The sequence below is a fragment of the Pieris napi genome, chromosome 17, assembly GCF_905475465.1.
Source record: "Pieris napi chromosome 17, ilPieNapi1.2, whole genome shotgun sequence".
Classification (NCBI taxonomy): domain Eukaryota; kingdom Metazoa; phylum Arthropoda; class Insecta; order Lepidoptera; family Pieridae; genus Pieris; species Pieris napi.
In genome coordinates this window covers 8266749-8291164 of record NC_062250.1, presented here as the reverse complement: position 1 = coordinate 8291164, position 24416 = coordinate 8266749, and the positions used below count along the sequence as shown (strand labels likewise).

Below are 24416 nucleotides of genomic sequence, written 5' to 3'. Positions count from 1 at the left end.
GAACGATCCTTTTGTCGTGTCTCCTCAATTTGAAGGCGCTCTCCTTAGTTCGTCACACAGCCTCAGTATCCTTGGGGTTGGCATTTCGAAAGAAGTCCAATTCCGCAGTCATCTGGAAGAAAAAGCCAAACTGGCTTCCAAAAAGCTGGGTGTTTTGGGTAGGGCTAAGCAGTATTTCACTGAGGTGCAACGTATGCAGCTCTACAAAGCTCAAGTACGACCTCATATGGAATACTGCTCGCATCTCTGGGCCGGTGCTCCCAAATACCAGCTTCTTCCTTTTGACCAAATTTAGCGAAGGGCTTGTCGAATTGTCAATCTCCAATGTCTTACTGATCGGCTTGATTCTCTCTCGCTACGCAGAGACATTGCGTTTCTTTGCGTTTTTTACAAAGTTTACTACGGAGAGTGTTCGGAAGAATTGTTTGGGTTGATCCCTCCTGCCTCTTTTCAACACCGTACGAGCCGAACGACCTCTAAATTTCACCAGCATCATCTTGAAGGTTGGAGGTCTTCCACAGTCCGTTTCACAAGGCATTTTCTTTTGCGAACTAGCGAACTGTGGAATCGGCTCCCGGGGGGGTCTTCCCTCAGAGATACGACCTCCAAATGTTCAAAAAGCGAGTCTACTCCTCCCTCAAAGGCCGGCAACGCACCCACTAAAAATGGGTGTCTATGGGCTGCGTAGACTGCCCTTTTTGGTCGTCCCGCAAGCTCGTTTACCCCCCTATTATATAAAAAAAAATGTATACGAGATACTTGCATAAACCAAAGACAATGGCGTGTTATGGATTTTTTGTGTCGGCAATGTTGCTAGTTTTCTATTGGCATATTTGATATATGGTTTAATAAACTTTGTTGTTTCCTTTCCCTGATATACTCGTATATATTGCCTTTGAGTTAATAAAAATCCAGGGGCGCTACAACCTTTTAGATCCTGATCTCAGATTTTTTCAATTGTTCTTCTATCACTTAGGCAAGTACCTACGTGATAAAGTTTCTGTGCCCGAAATACGCCGTCGACTTTGTGGGTCTAAGGTGCTCACGATGTTTTCCTTCACCGTTCGTGCGAGAGTTAAAATGCGCACAAAGACAGAAAGTCCTTTAGTACACGGCTGGGGTTCGAACCTACGACCACGGGGATAAGAGATCGCACATTGAAGCCACTAGGCCAACAATACTCAATTTGAGTTGGTAAGATCGAAAAGTTATGCTTGTCTAAGTCAAATAACCGGTTTACATATTAAGTTTATGAAATATCAGGTTAAATTGTTAATTACGAAACCTCAAAATTTTTTTTGTTCAACTAGCGATTAAAGTTTAGGTGTAATACATGCAAATATAATTCATGGTTATGTAGTCTTTGTGACCTTGTGAAAGTGGTTTGCGTAAGTCGTCGTAATAAAATTCGTTCATAAAATGTTGCATTTATTTACCGGTTTTCTGTGCGGCTTCCTTGATTACCTCCTCTAATTTGGCTTGAGAGCGTCCAGCGATACCCCAAGAAAGCGGGTAACGCTTCAACTGTCTATTCATCTCCATAACGACATGTTTACCCGTGAACCCCGTCGCACCGAATATCACCAGGTCCAGGCGAGACATCTACAACGCAAATAAAAATGTTATTAACAGTTAAGAATTCCGAAACCATGAGAGACATCGCAGTCTAACTTGGCGAGTACGGTCATAATTAAAATATTGCAGGGTGAAACTATTCTTTAGCGGTCAAATAAAATCCAACAATTAAATTATTTATATATTTTATTGGTTTATTGATTGTTATTTATAATAACTGGAGTATAAAATAATATACTTGCACAAACAATTATAATATTGAAAATTAATAGTGTTAATTTTAATTTAATTAAATATACAACGTGAGTTAACGTTATGGCTAATTCCACACTTTCGTGTATGATTACTTTTATGTACTCACATTTTCCGAATTTAGTATCCAAGACACACACAACTTCTAACGAATGAATAACACAAATGCGCGCGCGCGCCGTAAAGGCTATCTTACACCGGGGCAACACTGCGGCATTGCGGAATGCTACAAGGCCGCATTGTACAAAGTTAAAAATGTCGCAAGAACCGTGCGGCAGGGCAACACCTTGCATCATGTGGCAGACTGTCGCAGCTTGTGTGCAGCTGTGGCAGAATGGAATCTATGCGACTTTTTTCGTGCGTCAAAACAGTTTGTAGGTTATGTTTTTATTTATATTTGTTTTGGAAAGTGAGAATTATCGGTTGTGGAGTGGTGTAACGAAAAATTTAGACCTAAAAAAAATAATTAATTTTTATTTTTATTAGGTCTAAATTTTTTAAAATTAATTAATTTTTTACTTAACTTTAGAAAAATAGGTCCTCATTTGACATTCTGGTAAAGTTTTTAAAAAAAGCTTCATCGTCTGCCTTCATTTTTGTTGCTAGTCCGTGGGCCGTTCTGAAGTAATCTTCTTTTCCACCAACGTCTCTTCTTCCGTTGTTTAGCTTGTAACTTGATCAGCCATATTCTATAGTGTATCCCATCGATCAAATAAGTAGATAGACCAGCAACACTCCATAAACAGCACAATGATTTGGAAATTATCCAGGCACGATGTTGCCTCGGCGTAAAATAGGCTGCCATATGCCACATATGCCACAAATGCTTTCTATTTGTAGCATGCGACACTGTCGCATGTTGTTGCCTACGCGTAAACCAGCCTTTATAGAGGGCTCAGTCAAGACGTCATAACGATAGTGTTTGTAGGAAGTCGAAATCTACATTTGCATGAAAATTACAGTTCATGTCGAAAGTCAGCCTAGGTTATTGTCAGTGTTCACATTAGTCGGTTTTTTTTCACAGTGTATTTTAATTCCTTGGACTTCAACTGCTAATTAATCTTCTCTTAACTCTTTATTTATTAATTTGCAGTACTATTTCTATTGTTTCTTTAAAGCGGTAACTAAATATGTTGCTTCTTCATTTTACAGATTAGTTATTGTGAGATGAAATCTTAAAAATATAAAATCTGTTCCGACCTTGCTCGCATTCTTATGTCCATTTTGCAGCAAGCTATTTTAAGCAAGCTATTGCAAATTTAAATTAATATTGTGAAGTTTTAACTTTTATAAGGTTAAGTGACATTAGGGATACATTTAATCCAGCAACAATTTGACGGAACAAGGGGCTACGAACAGCAGCCCGGAGCTACGCTGCCGACTTTGCGGTAGCGTCGCAACATGTCGCTTGGCTGCGAACGATGCGTTTACGAAAACTTTTAAGTAGTAATACGGCTAGACCCCTCTCCGCCTCCCTTGACCCCGGAACGGAGGGCCGAGGAGGACGCGCGCGCCAGTGACCTTTCGCTCAGACCCTCTAAGGTTGAAAAGTAAAGATAAAACTGATTACTATATAATAGCTCCGGAGGAAAGATGATGGATCAATAATTATTTAATCAACAAAACAGGTAACGTGGTCCATAAATTACGATTTGTCTGTGTATCGAATTGTGTGTGAACCAAAACATTACAAGTCAATTAAAATATCATTAAAGTCTTTATCATAATAATCTGAACTAGAACGATTCCCGTTTAATTTATGTTTGATATTTTGGGCTGAAAAGTATTTTATATTACAATAAATCCTTTATACGTCTTATTTCTCGAAAAAATCTTTTTTTAGAAGACTAAAGCTATTGAAGCTGAAATAATTCCATAATTAGTATACATTTGAATATACATAACAAATCGTTTCTTTAATAAAAAACGATAGTATAGTCTAATAAATGAAATTACTTTACTTGCAATAATTACTAACCACAACGTAATTGGTCGGTCGCAAATAAAAGCGACTGTATTGCAATTTTTAACAAACTCAATATATTAGGGTTCTATTGACATTATGCATATAAAGCTAAAGTTCTCACAAAATAAATAATATAGTGCGACAATCAATTCAAGTAGGTATCTACGACTGATTAAAGAGTAATTTACTAACTGGTAGATTGCATCGTATGATTAATAAAACTACATAGCATTAGCAATGTTTTACTACTACTGAACGACATATGTATTATGTAATACTTTTTTATGTTTTTTATGCTGTTTTGTCATTCTCGAAGTTCATCATTCATGATATTTTACGTCCAATTTGAAAATGTTGTTAGAAAAACTTAAATTACTAATTCAATAAATTGTACGTTTCCTGCATGTGTCCTATAAGTTTAACAAAATATATAAAGGTATCACAGCGTACAAATAAACTGACCAGTTAGACATTCATTTTCATCCGCTGACTTCTGTTTCTGGCCAAGATACATAAAATAGGTATTTAATGTAGGTACAAATATAATAAATAAGGATTTTTAAATAAGACAGAACAGAACAAGTTATAGTAGTCACGTCAGCATGTCTTTCTTTGATTTGATTCGATACAAAAGAAGCGTGCGCGGGACTGCCCTGCGATTCTGTAACTCACTTTTCGAACTCACACAGCGGTTTTCGCATCGGCGGTCGCTCTCAAATCAGTCGTGAAGCAGTCATTTTATGATTTGGCATTCTGATAAACAATAAACTACAAGCTCCCACCTTTTCAGAATGCCAAATCATAAAATGACTGCTTCACGACTGATTTGAGAGCGACCGCCGATGCGAAAACCGCTGTGTGAGTTCGTAAAGTGAGTTATAGAATCGCAGGGCTGTTATAGGATTTTATCGAACTCAATAAACTCGATAAAAAAGGTGGTTCAATAATAAAAAAACCATTTACATATATTCATTAATTTAATTACAAAAATATACACCAATTTACGCACTTAGTAAGCATTAAAATAACATATTAATAATATAAGTAATAAATGCGATATAAGCACCACTAACAGTTAGTAGCTTTAGACTCATAAACAAGTAATAAAATCTATGAGAATTTTCAAAATCACTGAGTATGCAAATTAAAAAATTGTAGCGCGATACCACAATGGTTGTCAAAAAAACTACTAATAGGACTTGCCATGACATTAAAGAGTTGCAAGTTAGGGTAAGATTCAGAGACAAAACTTAGCCAGAATTTCAAGTCGAACGAGAATCATACTGATTGAACATAAATGCTCTGTAAATGTCTAAATCCTGGAGATTTATATATTCTATGTTTTTAATTAGACCACGCTTTTTTTTCTTCAAAATACGACGTTTCAACACCCGGATTATATTATAGAATTACCATTTCCCATGTATATTTTTCTCACTCTTCATTCTTATTTAATAACAAATAAAATACAAAAAGAACAATTTACACGAATATAACAAAAACTTGTTAAAATTGTTTTTTTTAATGTTGTAATGTTAAAAACAACGTTAATTTATTTAAATTCATCATTAACAACTTCAAACTTAAGATTATTTTCGTGGAGGTGTTGGATAATGTTTGTATCTCTGAACGCCACACCGGTGGTTAGAACTCCGCCCCTGAAATATATCAATATTATAGACCAGGGTCGATAATTTTTGAAACCAAAATAAATAAAAGCAGAATGAAACCCATTGGAAAAGGAGGGGAATATAATAAAAATGAAAGGAAAAATAATTTACGGGCGATCTGAGGTCGGGAGGGGGAAGGGGGTGAGTTTTTAAGGGTAAAAACGGTTTATCTCGATTTCCGGATTTCCTATGGAAAAAAAAACAAATGGCAAATGGTAGATAACAAAAAGATCTAAAACTTTTGTATGTACACTTTTTTAATAAAACAAGAAACTTTTTGAAGCAACAGAAAGCATATTATTTCAAAATAGCTGAAAAAAAAATTCAAATCAAATAAATTTCAGCGTATTAAGGACATAAAAAGGTAACTTTTCAACAAATTTTGTGTATTTTTTTTTTGTAAAAGATAAAAATAAAAAAGCTAAATAATTTTTTTTTAATTTTTCACATAAATTTTGAGGTTATGTGAAAATAATATAAAATACAAAAGTAATAGATCATTTTATTATCTACAACTTTGCAATTTGACTTTTTTTCAACGGACTTAGTTTATCCGGAAATCGAGATAAACCGTTTTTACCCTTAAAAACTCACCCCCTTCCCGACCTCAGATCACCCGTAAATTATTTTTCCTTTCATTTTTATAATATTCTCCTCCTTTTCCAATGGGTTTCATTCTATTATTTTTCACTTTTTATTATTTTTAAAGGCTTCTACCCAGGTCTATTAGTGACGCGGTTACTCTCGTTAATTCAATTGTAGCGAGATATATATAATCTTTTGATAAATTTAACAAAAGCATGTTGAACGAGTAGTCTAAATAATATAGTTGTTGTGGTTTCCGCGACTCTTATCTCGGAGGAACAGCGTAAATTATCCGTCTAAACATACTTACTCTTTTGGCATTTTGTCCTTCTCAGTAAGTATTGTGAGTGCCGAGAACAAGAGAGCTACAACTGTCGCACCATATCCGGGATTCACACCGGACACCTGAAAATTGTAAAACGTATTGTAAAAACTGTTGTGCGTTACATTCGAATGTGATTAGTCAAAAGTAAAAAAAAAATATATGTAAAATAATTATAAGTTTACAATAATAGATAACTTCAATCCGGTTAAAAAGTGTTTTCTTTAAATGTGTAAAGGTTATGTCAATAAAAGACAATAATAATACTTTATTTACGTCGCAATAACACAAAACAGTAGAAAAACAAAATAAAGTCAAAAGATGAGCGGTTTCTTCGAATATAATGAATGTTTAAAATATATAATTGCTATGTAAATAAACATGATTACAAAAAGTCTACCTTAACTGCAAGTTTCTTATTGGGCGGTGAGGTGACATCAGACCCCTGACTCCATCCTTCACCCAGCAGCAGAAACGAGAAGATGGTGCTGTTCATCACCTCCTCACTGGGGCCCTCGCGGGTGACGGCACCCATGGTGAACAAACGTGGGTGCTTAAGGAGAAGGTCTCGCGTGAAACTTAATCTAAAAATAATACAATTTTTCAGGCGTATATACAAAAAAAATACAATAAACGCACTCCATTCATTCATAATAATTTTTTTTTTTTAAGGCATCCATGACCCGTAAACTTTGAAAAATCATATATCCAAAGCTTACCCATGAATCATTTTAGATATTGGTTAAAACACAATAAATTCCGTGGGTAGTTTGTCTTATAGTAACTTGTCTTTGTATAGTATAAAAGTTAGTTGACATATTATGCTATCGCTGACTTTCTTAGAAAATATAGGGCTGAGGAGAAATTTCAAATAAATCTAAAAATTTCTAGTAATAGTCAAACTCAAACTCGTAATATCTTTATTCATGTAGGTAAAAACAAGTACACCTATGAATTGTCAAGTTAAATTAATTGTAAATTTACAATTAGTACCAGTATACAAATCAAGCGCGAAGAGCGGGTAAGAAGAACTGGCAAGAAACTTTCCGCCACTCTTTTTAATCGCCAATTATTGTCATACAAATTGTTTGAACTGGAGCAGATCAATCCCAAGGATTAGGATCATTTAAGTAATCGTCAAATTTGTAAAAAGCTTTATTGATTAATTTTCGTTTAACGAGGGCTTTGAATTTATTTAGTGATAATTCTCTAATTTCGCTTGGGAGTTTGTTGTAAAACGAATACAATTTCCATATAAGGAGTGGTTTATCTTTTGGAGCCTGGTTGGTCGTGTTCTGTTTCAAGTATTATACTGGTGAAAGACACCATTTGTTTTAAAATCGTTTATATTTTTTGCGTGGAAGCGACGTCGACATTGGTGGAACACGGTTCTGGTGCCACCGAAAGCCACCGATATTTTGATAATAAATTTAAGAGTGTTCGGAAATATGCCAATTTAATTGAATTGTTAAAAATGTCGGTTTCCTATCAAGTGGTAAGTGACCGGAAACAAGAATAGAGAGTCATGATCTCCTCCACCGGGGCTAGCACAGGTTCACGCTATATTACATATTTTTATTTAAATTTTTACAAAATAGCATTCGTTATTCATTCACAGATTATATATAAGCGTTCCAAATAGATAATCATTCATAGTAAAAACACTTCAAACTGTATACAAGTTCAAACTTTGTGTGTCAACGCCCGCCCTTCACAAAATAAAAAAAACATTTAGCCGTCCGCACAAACACACATAAATTGTGATAAATACCTGGTTAATAAAAACAGCATCACAGAAGAGAATGCAACAGCCAGCGTAGTTAAAAGACTGGTAAATTTCACGTATGTTTTAATTTGTACGGGCCGTTTTCCGTCCCGTTCCAATAAAGTACGCTGCGTCCTGTATACTATGGATGAGTCAGATCCCGGAAAGGGAAGGCACCATCCAGATAGGCGCTGGTGGATGACTGATCTGTTCAAGAAGATTTTATTTAATTCTATTAAGAATTTAGTAGATTATAGTGATAAATAAATTTAAAAAAACATTTTAATATGCCACTAAAAAATATAGCTTAGATTTGCGTAGCCGACCTTTTAAAAATTTAAGACAGACATTTTTACCATGCCCCCGTTACATGACTATCTTGCAACTGGGGTTGGAAGTGAAAAAAATATATTTGACGTTTATAACTTCAAGGGCTATAAATGAAACTAAACTAAATAAATATAGTTAAAAAAAACTAAAAAACACGCTTTTAAAGAATTGAATTAAATCTGTCCGTTTAAAGTGGGTCAAAATCGAGTCCGAAGGAGTCGGTTACATACATACATACAGGTGAAGCTAATATAAAGCGTGTAAAAATATGGCAACATACCTAGACTTGAGCTTCGGTTTAAACTCTGGCAACTTTTCAGGATAGATCTTCTTTCTCAGACTCGGCAATTCGTTTAAATGTGTTATTCTGAAATTTAATAAATATATATTATTGATTGATCAGGACTTTTAAGGCATTCTCGAATCAAAAAAAATCAGTACATCTGCTGACACATTTATCTATTTATATAAATTTTATTTTGTTCCCTCTTTTGTTGGAGGAGAGACTTGAGGTTCCACATAGTGATGGTGCGCGGCAAAAACTATCTTAAATAACGCTCAGTTGTGGACGTCGAGGTGATGCGAATGGAATTTTGTATTCTACCTCTACGTCCGACAGTGAAATTCTACTGCAGATATTAATCCGAATAACTCAGAACATTACCCATGGTAAATCAAAATGTGGTTGAAGACGCAGAAAGATCCCACATCAAATATTAAGTATAATAGTACTAACCCGTAAACTAAAGACTCCCAGGTACCATAGTTAATCACCCCGCTGGTCACAGAACCCTTCGCCTCCGAACTAAGATACGATTCCACGGAATTCACAGTACCTGAAAAACATTTTAGCTCATTTCATCATAGGTTGTGAAACCCGAACGTCGTTTGTGTGTGGCTGTGCTACATAACTATGGAGAATTACGGGATTTCTCACACACACTTTCTATTAAAAAAAACTCTATGTCAAAGAGGGCGTTAAGAGTCATAATCGAAACTTTGACTTATAAAATCCTACTTAATATTATAAACGCGAAGGTTTATAAGTATTGATGGATGTTACTCTTTCACGTAAAAACTATTGAATGGATTTTACAAAACTTTACAATAATATAACTAACACATCAGAATAACACATAGGCTACAATTTATAAAGATATTGTGTGAATTGTCCAAAATAGTAAGTAAGAAAAAATCTACCAACTGCGGACTACTCTGGCGTGCGCTGCCCAAAACGAAATGAGTTACACATATGTAATGTAGAATGGATATAGTCCTACACTACTGTCTTATGTGTAAGCCATTATATCCAAAATAGAGAAGCATAACTACAATAAAAATTCATAATTTATTTCAAATGCACATTTGGTAGTAATCAAATGATTTCTAAATGAAAATAGGTACTTTTATAGCTTCTGGTGTTTAAAGTACCTAGATAAAATATGTCTTTAACGCTATATCATTTGGACAAATATTATTTTAATCCTGCGCGAAGTCGCAGGCACCAGCTATAATGTAATAATAATGAACAAATATACGCCCTATTTAGATTCTTAGCGCTATCCGAAAATCTCGAGTTAACAAGATGTTACCTTCAAATTTTTTCTCCAAGAAGACAACCCCAAGATCAGTGGGAATGCTGTCAAAACCACACGCACTGATCACGTACACACCCGCTTCACGTGCCGCTTCGCCGTATTTCAACTGCATTGATTCTATGAACTGAAATTAATATAAATGCTTACAATACTGTTATACTAATGAAATTGTTATTGATACATATAATTAATTTAATCGAAATACACACTTATACCCAACAATCACAAGACGTTTGTGGTTCGGGGTTCGCAGTCTACGTTTAGCAATTACGAAAATATGTAGATTTCGAAGTCTCAATGCCTTCGTTGGCTGTTATGTATGTTGGGTCTATAGACCAGTGCAGAAAGCCTTTAAAATAAATAAAAAGTGAAAAAAATAATAGTAGGATGAAACCTATTGGAAATTGAGGATAATATTATAAAATTTAAAGGAAAAATAATTTCCGGGAAGTGAGGTCGGGAAGGGGTAGGGGGGGTAGTTTTAAGGGTAAAAAACGGTTTATCTCGATTTCCGGCAAAACTAAAAGTCCTATCGAAGAAAGTTAAATGGCAAAGTTGTAGGTAATAAAAAGATCTAAAACTTTTGTATTCACACATTTTTCACATAACCTCAAAATTTATGTGAAAAATTCAAAAAACCAAGTTATTGGTTTTTAATTTTTATCTTTTACAAATTTCTTTTTTTTTAACGAAATTTGGTGAAAACTTACCTTTCTATGTCCCAAATACGCTGTAATTTATTTGATTAAAAATATTTATTTTTTCACCTTATTTTGAATGAATAGAGAAGTAGGGAAGGGGATGACGGGTCTGGGCGTTACAATAATCAAAGAACCGACTCACCCATGAATGTAAATGGGAATATTACCGATGTAGCCGGGGCCTATCTTGCGGGACGCGTTCACGAAAGAGTAATTAATTTATGTGCCTTTTCAGTAAAAATGTTAGAGATAGAAAAAAGTCCCTGGACACAATGGCAGGGGACTAGAGAGTATTACAGACATGGCTAAGCATAAGTCTGCTATATTTCGAGAGCTCCAGAGTAGCAGGTATGGATTAACGAATGAAACTACCTATTAACCTAGCACAAGCAGAAGCGATAAAAAAATAGTCTAGACTTTTCTTTCTCGTGTCTACAAACACGACCTTGAATAGTCTTCAACATATTAGAGCATGACTCATGTATTACACAAAATATAAGTCATTGATATCACTGCGTTGGCGAGGTAATTATCAATTTGATTTTCACGTTTACAAAATATTTTAAAGGAAACTGGTTCGTTTATTACTAATAGATATACTGTAAATAACTACGAATAAACAAAATAGGATACAATATTTTTATTACATGCAATATAAGGGTAGTGATTACGCCATGTTTCCGTCATACGGTTTGCCCGATGGCTTATGCCGATGGCTGGCAAATTTTCTTGTAGGACGTAGCATTAAAGTCCTAGTTGACGGAGCGTGTTCCAATCCTAGACCCATCAATGCAGGCGTTCCGCAAGGTTGTGTCCTTTCGCCGACCCTGTTCGTTCTGCATATCAATGACCTGTTGAATATCGACAACATCCATTGCTATGCAGACGACAGCACCATCGACACATTATATTCCGGCCATCAGAACATGTCTCGATTTGAAGTCGATGAGAGTCGCAACATACTTGTTCTCGGAATTGAGTCGATTCTGGAGAAGGTTTCTGTGTGGGGTAGTAACAACCTTGTTAAGTTTAATCCTACAAAGACTCAGGTTTGTTCGTTTTCTGCCAAGAAAGATCCTTTTGTCGTATCTCCTCAATTTGAAGGCGCTCTCCTTAGTTCGTCACACAGCCTCAGTATCCTTGGGGTTGGCATTTCGAAAGAAGTCCAATTTCGCAGTCATCTGGAAGAAAAAGCCAAACTGGCTTCCAAAAAGCTGGGTGTTTTGGGTAGGGCTAAGCAGTATTTCACTGAGGTGCAACGTATGCAGCTCTACAAAGCTCAAGTACGACCTCATATGGAATACTGCTCGCATCTCTGGGCCGGTGCTCCCAAATACCAGCTTCTTCCTTATGACCAAATTCAGCGAAGGGCTTGTCGAATTGTCAATCTCCAATGTCTTACTGATCGGCTTGATTCTCTATCGCTACGCAGAGACATTGCGTCTCTTTGCGTTTTTTACAAAATTTATTACGGAGAGTGTTCGGAAGAATTGTTTGGGTTGATCCCTCCTGCCTCTTTTCAACACCGTACGAGCCGAACGACCTCTAAATTTCACCAGCATCATCTTGATGGTTGGAGGTCTTCCACGGTCCGCTTCACAAGGCATTTTCTCTTGCGAACTAGCGAACTGTGGAATCGGCTCCCGGGGGGGGGTCTTCCCTCAGAGATACGACCTCCAAATTTTTAAAAAACGAGCCTACTCCTCCCTCAAAGGCCGGCAACGCACCCACTAAAATGGGTGTCTATGGGCTGCGTGGACTACCCTTTTTGGTCGTCCCGCAAGCTCGTTTGCCCTCCTATTATATAAAAAAAAAAAAAAAAAAAAAAATGTTTTTCGTGCAAGTCACTTTTCTTCGGCTTATTTAAGAAGTTGTTTATTCCTTTTTAGTTTCCGTAGAGGCATACTAAAACTCTGAGGAGATGAGCGAGACACTATAGCTGCAGAACAATCTTAACGACAAAATTTATTAGAAGATATTTATTTATTACCTAGACGTTTGTCCAGTAAAGTAAATATTTTAATAAAATCGCGTTTAAAGCTGTTTAAAATGTTTATTTAAAAACTCATCGATTACATAAAATATCATTACAAATCTTTATATGTATGTATGTATATAAATTTTCTGTTCGCATAATTAAACCCTTTTTTTTATTCGACATTTGTACAATGGCTGTCGGGTCCGCTAGTGTTATATAAATTATCGTGCCAACTTTGTATATAAATGACGAATGTACCAAGAGCGTATAACATAGACCTTTAAATAATAAAACGTAAATTGTGATTCTAGATTTTTCTACAGAAACCAAACAATTTAATAAATTCCACACGCTCTCATTACTGCTCGCGTGTATTTCGTTTTAAAGTGCATTCTGCGATAGCTGAGCACGCACGCGCCGCCAATAAAGTCAAATGATGCATTTATTACACTGGAATTACTATAATGGAAATATAGTAAATCCAGTCTATAATGGAAAAGGAAATAATATGTATTACATATAAAAAAATTCGATAGCGAAAAGATCACCCAGATGCATTGTTATCTGAGAATTAGCTATTGTTATGAAGCTAAATCTGACACAGAGACCCCATAAAGTAGCCAATGGATAGGACTAAAGCAATAATTAAACCAATGGCTGAACTTAATTAAGATTTAAAGGCTTCTATAATATAACATTACACACACACACACATACACATAGTCTACATTAGTGCCTCGTACCACCCATTTTTTCGTTTTTGAGAGAACTTTTTAACGTTTTCAACTGATTGAATAACGTAAACCGTATAGCTGATCGCACTGACGCCCGCGTGTTGCCTGAATCTGCCACAACGCGGCGCCACTAGGGTTATCCAAGAGACCTATTCAGTTATTCACTCAATACACGTAGATATTTAATACCATTTAAGTAACTGGCTCAAGTAATTTGTATTTACTATTATTGACGTGACAACGTCTTATAAATCGATGGAGCCGGCTGCACGCACGAAAAAACATGACTCATGCGGCGTTACCTCGCTCTGAGGCGTTCCATTTAAGGCTTGAAGTGCAAGCGAGAGCGCGAAGCGACAGAGAGGCACAATCGGACTCCGCGCTCTTCAGCGTTCGACATCTGTCTCTCTCCTACTTGAGTGAGCGATTCGTGACGTTGTCACGTTCAACTATCGTCAGTAAACCGACTTTACAGACAACCGATTTTTGTATATAATTTTAGTTTCTATATGAAATAAACATTTTTGAATTATTTAAACGATTCAAATTAAAACAAAATCTTAACACCACTCATACATTTCTATAATCATCTGAATGATATTAAATCTTAATCATATACGTTATCTATCGATACGAATTGTATGAAAATGTATTGCGCGGTTCGGTGTCAGGCGTTTAATATAGATTATATATTGTTATTAGCGGACCCGACAGACGTTGTCCTGTCTTAACTATGAATATTGATTTCAAATTGGGATAATGAATTAAAAAATATTTCAGAAACAAAGTGTTTATTATTCTAATGCTTTATGTTATACAACATTCTTTGTTTGTTTTTCTGGCTCGCATATTATTATATTATCAATATAATAACTCCGATCGAAGCATTTATTTTGAACGATATTCATTTTTCTTACATCCTCTGACGATATTTGCAGCACGCATTCTGTCAATGTTGTGTTATGTCAAACACCATAAGGTTACACCAAAAAGTTCGAATTGAATGGTGGTTAAGTATTCTTGAATTTTCTAATTTTCCGCGCAATTTTTATATTTTTTTCTTTTATAAGAACCTTCTCCTGACAATTACAAACACAACAAAAAAAATCAGACAAATCGGTCGAGCCGTTTTCATGTGATGTCGTGACAACGGAAAACGGGTTTCATTTTTATATATATATATATAGATAACCTTGAACCCTAACCGTTCGTGATGACCTACAAGGTCACCTGCGTTGTCAGGGACCTGAATATAGTTAATGACATACGTGATACGACTACACTATATAATTATATTAGTATACCAGCATTGATAGGCATATTTGTCCTTTTTTAATGTAGGTACATAGGTCGTGAAGTTACGTCTGTATTATTAGGTATTTACGCCTCTCGATCGTGGAATGTTGAGTGGGTATAAACACAGATATTTGTTTAATGATGTAAATTAAATGTAAATTAATAGATATATATTGAAAGTAATACAAATTTAATATTTCCTTTCTTGTCTGACTCTGAATCTAGAATTTATATGAGATGTTTAGTAAGTAGTTTTTAAACGTAGCTTATACCTATAGACGGGCCTAAACATTTAAATTTTAGGCCAAGGTCGCGGGAAGATCAAATAGGAAAATTACGTGCCTTGTGTATTTCCTTGTACTTGAACGCTTAAAACTTAGTAGCATAAAATACACAGGAAATTCCTTTATTACTAGGAATCCAATTAAAAAATAATATAATGCTGTGGTCTCTGGCAGAATGACCAGCGCTGTGGAACTTTCTGCTCCTCAGCATAATGCTGAGCCGGGGCCAATTACAACCACAGCACACACACATTGCATACTTGAAGCGAACCGACCAAAAAAGGGATTTTTTTATTTATTTTTTTGATATGTCTTATTTTATTTTTTCTTTGAGTTTTGTTATTTTGTGTGTGTGTGTTTTCGTATGTTATAAATGTTATGTCTATGTCTAATATTTTTGTATCTAAACAACACGGTGAACAGTTCTTCCAACTAAAGGGTAGATCCTGGACTGGCTGGACCACGGTCTCAGTGGCTAACGTTGTATATACTTCGTAGGTGCAAATTGTAGGTTCAATAAGCATAACAGAATTATGAAAAAAACCGGCAATTTAGTTATAAACTTCCTCGTCTTTGAAGTCAGTTAAAATCATTTGCATTGTATTAAAAAAACTCTAATAATGATGACATAATGTAACCAATCATCTAACCTTGCATATTGTGACAAATATACAGAAAACATACAATTTATATATACGTATGTAAAGTAACTAAACAATCGAGAATCTAATAAAAGCATTTGACGTGAGCTGACGTTTTTGTATGCAATTCCTATGTAGTTCCCTCAATACCCGTAGCGCTGATCTTCCGTGGTTTCGTGCAATACAAATCGTGGTCGCCATGGTCATTAGAAGTTACAGAATACATTTTCAATCCTTTTTTTATGTTAATGTATAGTTATCATATTATTGTAGTCTTAAGCGCCTATCAAAATAAATCTAATATATAAAATTCTCGTGTCGCGGTGTTTGTGGTTAAACTCCTCCGAAACGGCTCGACCGATTCTCATAAAATTTTGTGTGCATATTGGGTATGTCTGAGAATCGGACAACATCTATTTTTCATCCCCCTAAATGTTAAGGGTAGTCCACCCCAATTTTTTTTTTTTACATATTTTTTTCTGTTTTGATTATTTTATGATACAGCATTAAAAAATACATACAACCCCTAACTTTCACCCCTCTACGATCAACCCCTATTTTTTTTATTATAAATGATATACATGGCAAAACGACGTTTGCCCGATCAGCTAGTAATATATATATTAAGATATATAAAATTACAAATTTTAATTCTTTGTCAAATTATAAAAATGATACGATCCTATTATTTAGATAAACTATGTGAGTTGGAATGATTGCAAATAAGGCTGGATAATATGTCGAATCCAAATTATATACGAAGAATATGTCACCAGACAGAAATCGGACCGAGCCCAAACTGTAAACAGCATTAAAATGTAAATGCAGCTTAAAATAACCTTATTCGAAATTCAAATTGAAAAACATAATGACGACGGATCGTACAGCTTTGTGATTGGTCAAGAAACGCTGTTGACATGTGCTGTTCAACGTCACATTTATTATTATTTTATATTATTATATATTTTAAGTTACCGCCGTGCATGGTGCATGCCACTTTGACTTTGAAGGCACTTTACCGGCCTTTTAAGAATCGGTAAGGTATTTTCTCGAAGGACCCAAAGTCGAATTATTTAATACCTCTATGGGCAGCTGGTTCCCACATAGCGATGTTGCGCGGCTATACCCTATACCCAATATGCGGCTATACCCAATAGTTATATTAGTTACTAGCTGGCCTGGCGAACATCGTACCGCCTAACAGTCGATTCTTTATTTGTTTAAAATACTTATTCTGATATTCGGGACACCGGTCTAGCTAGTAAGATAAAAAAAAGAAAATTGATAAGACAACAAATACATTATGTCAAAAAATAAAAATTTCCCGGAACCCCTCCACTAACACTTGAACTTTATGCAAGTTCAAATTGACTTTTAAGTATTATTACGAATATTTTGTATGGGAATATAGAAAAGTGTTGTTTTTAGACTTTTTCACTCAATTTTTTTAAATTTTACTCCGTAAGAACCATCCTCGAACTTCAAGGTATATTATTAAAAAATCAGACGAATCGGTCAAGCCGTTTTTATGTTATGTCGTGACAACGGAAAACGGGTTTCATTTTTATATATATAGATTAGTATTTTGTACCTGTGGTTCCCCTGACACATCCACATAGTGTGACTTGCACTCGATAGCTGCCTTCACGACCGGCTCGCCATAATGCCGGTAGGGCCCGCAGCAGTTCACCAACACTTTGGCCTGACTGCACATCTCTTTAAGCGACTTCTCATCGCCTACATCAGCCACTATTATTTTCACTTCCGATAGGTCATTACCTGAAACGAAGGATTATTAAAGTTTTTTTTGTCTGTAGACAAATAAACAAAAGACAATTCGGGTAATGCCAAAGTATGTTTCATACAAAATGATCCGTGGAGGCGTTTCAAGGTTAGTTTTGACGTTTTTTAAAACTGCAATAACTTTCAAAAACAGTGTGTATAATACGCACACATACCCATCCACATACTCATACATTCACGCCTTAAGTCTACTTTTTATATAAAAAAGTGCGTGCGTACAAAGTACAAAGTCACAAGTGAAACTTTTGTTGCAAACTAATTTTTAAGTCTTGTTAATATTTATACAAATCTAAAACTTTAGATTTCCGAGACTTAGAGGGAGGGAAAAAGGATGATATGTTAGGAATTTAATGAATTTAACTGTCATTAAAGTATTAAGTGTCGAAAATTAATACAAGTTATAATTTTTTTTTTTAAATTTATTTCTTCGATAATAAAAACACGTGGCATTTTAATTTACAATTCGATATTTGAGGTTTCAATAAAAAAATTTGCATAAAATATAAAGTACTAATATATTTCATAAATTCTCTTTACGAAATTTTAATTATAAAAGTTGAATTTCTATAAGGTAATTCGCCCTTCTCACTCTCTCTCAATCGCTCCCTCCCTTTTCTTCGACAAAAACGCTGCACATCTTCGTGACGTTTCCGTTAAAATTTACCCTCATGCGCCTAAAGAAGTTCACTACAAAAATGTTTTAAATATAATTATTGTTTATTTACCATGTACGACGGGATAATTGTCTAGTTACCCACAACACAGGGGCTCCCTAGTGTTGGGACTAGCTAGAACTTCTTTATTTACTAAAGAGAAACGTGTAAAAGCTTCATCTTTAGTATACACATAATAATTTAATCTCAAAATTACCTTTTGTTACCGCGTCGTAGATTGGAATTCGCTAACGAGTTTGTAATATAATTTCCAGACTGCATTATAATTATAATTTCTGTACGTAGTTATTGAGTCTAACCTCAGGTGACCCCACTTGAATAATTATCCGTCTCTCCTAGTTTATTCCGTTGTATACGTATAAATGAATTCCCAGCAAAATGAATACAAATGTTGATATGGCGACACGCGTCCTAAATATGATGTAACGCGTTTAAGAGGTCAGTAACACATAAACGAGGAAACTACTTCCTATCAAATATACCTTGTTTCCAGTCCTATAACCGTACAACATAGGTCAAGTCAAGTCAAAATCATTTATTCATATTCTTATGATCATCACATATTTGTCCGCGTTTCGATTTTCTAACTATTTTGTTGCTTCCAATACCATAATAATTTTGTTGCAATTGTCGAAAGATGTTATGGGAGGTTGATTAACCTTACTTAACAAAACAGATATGAAAAACGAACGCAGTATATCTACTATTACTATTTACGTAGATTCATTCAATGTAAACACTGCATATTATACGAGTATTTTTTATAAATAATTTAAGTATTAATAAATCCTTATCAGTGTATTTCTTATCTGACCGATAACCTCTACTAGAAAGTACTGACATTTATCAATTAAAGTGCGTTTCATCAAGGAATAAACCATATATTTATTTTTTATTTATTAACAGTGTTGCATTAATAGTACATATACAAGGAGATAACATTAAGGAGGCAATGGACGGCCTTATGGCTTACAGAAAACAAAGAAATTAGTGTAATTAAATAAACAAAAATTTATTTATTTATAATACAATTTTAAAACTAACAACTTAAAAAAAAATAATCTAAAAGCTAATCTTCATATATACCGTAAAACTTATCGCATAGTAACTAAAATTACGTTTTTACCTATGACTGGTAAAGACCAAGAGCTAATTTAATAAACACAGCTAAAAATATTATCACAAGTAAAATGATACTAAGTTCTGTAGACGCGTTCTATATATTTTTGAGTCCGAAATTACTTGTTGTTCCCAATGTTTTATTATTATTAATTATCTATGTCGCTCGTATCATAGAAACTTGGGTATTTAATAAACAATTAATTTATCAATTCGTTAATAATTTCTTAGATAACGAAGGTATCCTGTATTGAGCTCCAAATACCTCACAACCAGGGCCGCGCCGCCCATGTGTGCGAAGTGTGCGGTGCACACAGGCGCTAAGACAAAGAGGGCGCCGCCACCGAAATTATTTATGTTACATTACAATATTCTTACGTACGTTTGAACTTTGAAGTGTCATTTTACGCTTTGGGTTTTAGTTTACGTTAATTACTCAAGAGCTTAGCGAATCAAAAGAAAGGCCGCTGCGCCGTGAGTTTCTTGAGTGTGTTTGTCTTATGATTTCAATTATATGCCGACATACCTTAATAAAATCCAAAATGAACTAATTTTTATACTCGGTAACCAAATTCAACATTTATTTTAAATTTATATCGAATTAATAAATATTTTTCAATAATACTGGATTGTACTCCTGACGTTTCACATGAAGAGTAAATTAGTATGATAATAAGGTTTGTCAATTTTAACATGGAAACTATAAAGTTGGAAATAAGAGAGCATTTCCTTGCTTTCTGTCCTATTATTGATACAAATGGCGCTGGAGTAACGTCATTTATAATAGAAAAATTAAACGAAATTAATTTGGACATAAACCATTTAAGGGGACAAGGCTTTGATAATGGCTCAAATACGCACGGTAAGAATATTGCTGGATTTAAATCCCAGCGCTTTTTATGTACTGTGCGCTAGCCATAGTTTAAATTAAATAGTAAACGACGCTGCTAACCTCAATCATCATACGACTGGGTTTTTTTGATATTGTGCAAGAATTATATAAATATTTTTCGTCCTCTACTAAAAGATGGGATTTATTAAAAAATATGTCATAAAGACACCTTTGAAACCTGACCTTAAAAACAGTTAGATATAACATAATAAATAAAGTATGTAACAATTTAATTCGCGTTTTTGGTATTTTTCACGGCAATTAGCAAGCGGACGGACCTACTTAAGAAAATATTATTTAAGTAATTATATTAAACTAAAGAACATTTTTCTTTCGGTCAAAATTGACAAATAATAAAAAATACATTGAAACTTGAAGATTCGTAAAAATAGGTCGAAAACCTCAAATAAGGCTCAAAGGCCGGCAACACACCCACTAAAATGTCTATGGGCTGCGATGACTGCCCTTTTTGGTCGTCCCGCAGGCTCGTTTGCCCCCCTATAAAAAAATAGGAGGCGCTTCATGGGTTTCGCACACAGGCGCTGCCGGGGGTCGGCGCGGCCCTGCTCACAACCTTGAGCAGACATGGAGACGGGCAACTGCATCGCAATTCGAATAAAAAAGAGCCATCTGGCATTTTGAACAAAATCAATGACGCATCGTACATTTTGAATTGCACACTGCTAAAACAGGTACACGTATAGTTCTGAGACAACAATAACAACAAAGCTTTAAACATTGAAATATTGTTACGAAGACGGGTTGACTACAATGTTTACAATGTTTACAAGCAGGCTGTGAATGTGATTTCTGACCGTTTCAGGAAGTCAATCACATATTAGAAAATCGTAATTTAAATAAATCTAGTTTAAAAAACTATAAAACATGCTTTTAAAGCACATCAAACTAAAAAGTGAAAAATAATTCCTAATTTAGGCTGAAAATCTTAATGAACAAAAAATACTGGTTTTATTGTGAAAAAGCGTGGGTTTTTTAAACTAAATTTATTTTCCACTTTTTAGTCCTAGCAGCAATACGTGCTTTGTGGACTTAAATTTCATTGTTTTTTCGATATAAACCTATGAAATTATTATATTGTCGCTGATTCTTTATAAGTGTACAAAGTTTGAATTAAATCTGTCCGTTTAAAGTGGGTCAAATTCGAGTCCGAAGGAGTCGGTTACATACATACATACATACAGGTGAAGCTAATATAAAGCGTTTAAAAAATGTTACCCTAGTTATCAGGTGGCTGAAACATTGTTTCCGGCAGCTTCAGAACAAGTGTAGTCGAGTGGTACACATTTCAGGAAACCCGTTTTCAGGCGTTTTCAGGCCTGGTTATACCCCTTTGATGAAGGAATATTCTAGACCGAACGCGTATCATACGCGACAGAGTGGCGAATGCGATTTCAAGAGATAAACACCAAAGAGATAAAGTGTGAATATAGTGAAGTCAAGTGATAAAGTACTGTGTACTGGGTGTATTTAAAGTAATTACTGACAGTATTTTGTGTATGTGTAATTAGTAAATTTCCGTGCGTAATTTCCGGTTTTTAGTGTAAACAAATTTTTATTGGAAATAAATCCTTGAAGAAATTTACGGCGTTTTCTACCAGATCCCCTAGCTCGTAACAATATGTAAAATGTATTAACATCAGGTTCATCGAGTATCTATGATATCCCCGTCATTGGCAATGACAGAATTATGAAAGAATTTGACATAATTCATGATCGTGAATCATTTTACCCACGCAACTCATTATTGTCTGGCCCACCTTAACTCCATAATTTCGCAGACGTTATTATAAAAAAGAGATAACTATTACTTATAGATTGTTTGATCGGAGTTCCAACTAAATTTCGAGCATCGGAGACGCTACCAAGTTGCATTTCCAGAATCGGCACTTAAACCTGTTTTACGCTTTGTACAAAAAAAAATTTTTAACAGCCTGACCTTGAAAAAATTATGATAATTTACGTGTTTTTGTACATTGTGCGTGATCTGTACGTATCCGACGTGAAGGTCATCTTAACGTATTAATTAATCTTTGTAAATAAAGACAGTTCGGTCTTTGTTACCATGGTTACCATTTTAATCGTAACCATGGCAACAAGCTCCCTACTTTCAGTATTTTACATTGTATCTATATAAGCGTTTAATAAAATGTATTAAAAAACTGTATATCGCTACCCATCCAAATTAATGACACATTTATACGATACGAATCACACGAACACAAAAGATTCTTTTATTACATTCGGGTGAACCTCGTTGGCCATTTAATAATAATAATAACATTGGTTTGCGCCACAAGAATTTAACGAGAGCGGACTGCAGTCAATCATTTGAAACGTCGAGTTAAATTATTGATTAATAAATAACCTTAAAGATTTTTTTTAGATAAAGTGCTCGCGTGTAAGTCAATATGTATTATTAGAATTTATATTCGTTGTAATAAATATTAACGACATAGCTCTTACCAGTTTTCTGTGACGCCTCCTTGATCACATCTTCCAGCTTGCTCTGGGAGCGTCCAGCGATACCCCACGTAAGCGGATACTGCTTCAACTGTCGACTCATCTCCATCACGGCATGTTTACCCGTGAACCCCGTCGCACCAAATATCACCAGGTCCAGGCGAGACATCTATGAAAGAACAAATTTAGGTAAAACCGCTTGAACGCTAATAAATCACTGCTGGAACAAAGATCCACTTTTGAATGATGGACCTGAAGGCTATTTATAGAACGGACTAGCGAAACTGCGCACTACGCAGGATCAAGTACTGTCTGGGTAAAATGTATTGGTTGGTTAACTAATTGTTGACACGCTAATTTAAGACCCATGCGCATATATCCGCGCATTGTCGAGTTATTTAAACAATATGAACATCTAACTTATTTATTGAAATTTTATGTCCAGAGCAATTGTTTTTAAATTACTTAGGTGTGATAACGTATGTCTTAAAAACAACGTTGGTTATAGCGAGTCACATTAAAGGATGGCATATGGTAATGGACTATTTTATATAAAATTTAATAAGAAATAATTCCGTCGTACAATATTTTTGTGTAACTTTCACAGTTTATGCAACGCACGGAACGGAAACTCTCAAATAGGAATATTTTGTTGAGACTCGAGATTTGCGACATTTTCATTTTGATACATTTTTGGTGACGTGATATTGCTTTAACTGAACTTACTTGTCTTAGGAACTGTTTCGAATTAAATTTCCCTTTGTGTTAGACAGTCCAATTATCGAAGAACGCTTCGACGTAATAAATGTGAGGCAAAACACGCAGCACAACTAGTGAATTATAAAACATTCCCAAAGTTTCACGTTGCACGTCATACGTTATTTTGTAATATTAAAAAAAATACATATTATACTACATTACGTGTAAGCCACATGGTTAAAAAAATATCCCTTGTTATTTAAAGTTATATCCCGGCGAAACGGATTTTTAAATTTATAAATAATAGAAGAAATGCCTCCAATCGCAATTCAATTGGTACGGTATACAAACTAACCGATGACGAATCGACACGATAATATTTACAATCGAAGTAAAATTTAAGCTTCCTCGATAAAATATTATTTTCTGACTTTAAAAAATATAATTGCAATATTTGTTACAATTCATTGGATGTGGACTGTGAATTTATTCCATTTTACAAACAGCTGACGTAACAATTAAATTGTTTCGGTACACAAGTACAGAAAATATAACACTCGAAATATTATAAAATTTAATACCTACATACCTTTAAAATTATAACACCGATACTTTAATCGTGGAAATTAACACTTATTAATTCGATTTATATTTAATAAATTTCAATAATATTAATAATAACAAGGAATTAATATTTTATAATGTAAAAAACTGTCGCACCGCGCCGGCAGAGCGAAAAGCAAAATTATAAAGTGATGAACATGCGTGTGTTGCACAGGCTAAATAACTATTAGAGAGTAAACATTTATGAACTGTGTCTACACTTATCGCTCATAATCGTTTTTCCCACAATAATTGTTTGTTCGAGAATCATGTTTATACAAATATTTAGATATATAATTAGTCAATATTTATGATAGAATCTGTACGAAAAGAGAACGGTCCTGGTATTTAAGGTCGCATAAGAAATCGTGATCACACGCACTAGATCTAATTTTCAAAATTTCGAAAAAATAAGTTGCTGGTTATTTCTAAGTATTTTAAGAAAACA

General features: G+C 34.7%; 2 protein-coding genes across 4 annotated transcripts in view; both read right to left on the bottom strand.

Moving 5' to 3' along the window:
• Positions 1 to 23364, bottom strand: part of LOC125058055 (saccharopine dehydrogenase-like oxidoreductase) — a 48362-nt gene extending 24998 nt beyond the window's left edge. The window contains exons 1-2 of one of the 2 annotated variants that reach the window (XM_047662064.1): positions 22904 to 23364; positions 1437 to 1602 (exon numbers count right to left, since the gene is read on the bottom strand). In XM_047662064.1, coding sequence (XP_047518020.1) covers positions 1437 to 1602 — 166 coding nt within the window. In that variant the 5' untranslated portion in view covers positions 22904 to 23364. Of the gene's footprint in view, positions 1 to 1436; positions 1603 to 1936; positions 2069 to 22903 lie in introns of those variants that run through there. The other variant, XM_047662065.1, reaches the window with a different exon arrangement.
• On the bottom strand, positions 4758 to 24124 carry LOC125058054 (saccharopine dehydrogenase-like oxidoreductase). 2 transcript variants are annotated; one of them, XM_047662062.1, is made up of 10 exons: positions 23955 to 24124; positions 22670 to 22835; positions 17289 to 17476; positions 10058 to 10187; positions 9202 to 9301; positions 8746 to 8832; positions 8142 to 8342; positions 6771 to 6954; positions 6359 to 6453; positions 4758 to 5451 (listed from the first exon to the last, which is right to left on the bottom strand). In XM_047662062.1, the coding sequence occupies exons 2-10, from the start codon at positions 22833 to 22835 to the stop codon at positions 5346 to 5348; spliced, it is 1257 nt and encodes a 418-aa protein (XP_047518018.1). In that variant the 5' UTR covers positions 23955 to 24124; the 3' UTR covers positions 4758 to 5345. The 2 variants fall into 2 exon arrangements, with proteins under 2 accessions (XP_047518018.1, XP_047518019.1); XM_047662063.1 differs by lacking the exon at positions 23955 to 24124 and adding an exon at positions 23393 to 23524.
• Positions 24125 to 24416: the final 292 nt, after the last annotated feature.

Coding starts and splice junctions, on each gene's coding strand:
- LOC125058054 (XM_047662062.1), bottom strand. CDS start 22,835: ATGTCTCGCCTGGACCTGGTGATATTTGGTGCGACGGGGTTCACGGGT. Junction 8,833..9,201: donor TGGGAGTCTTTAGTTTACGG/GTTAGTACTATT, acceptor ATTAAATTTCAG/AATAACACATTTAAACGAAT. Junction 8,343..8,745: donor AAACCGAAGCTCAAGTCTAG/GTATGTTGCCAT, acceptor CTTCTTGAACAG/ATCAGTCATCCACCAGCGCC.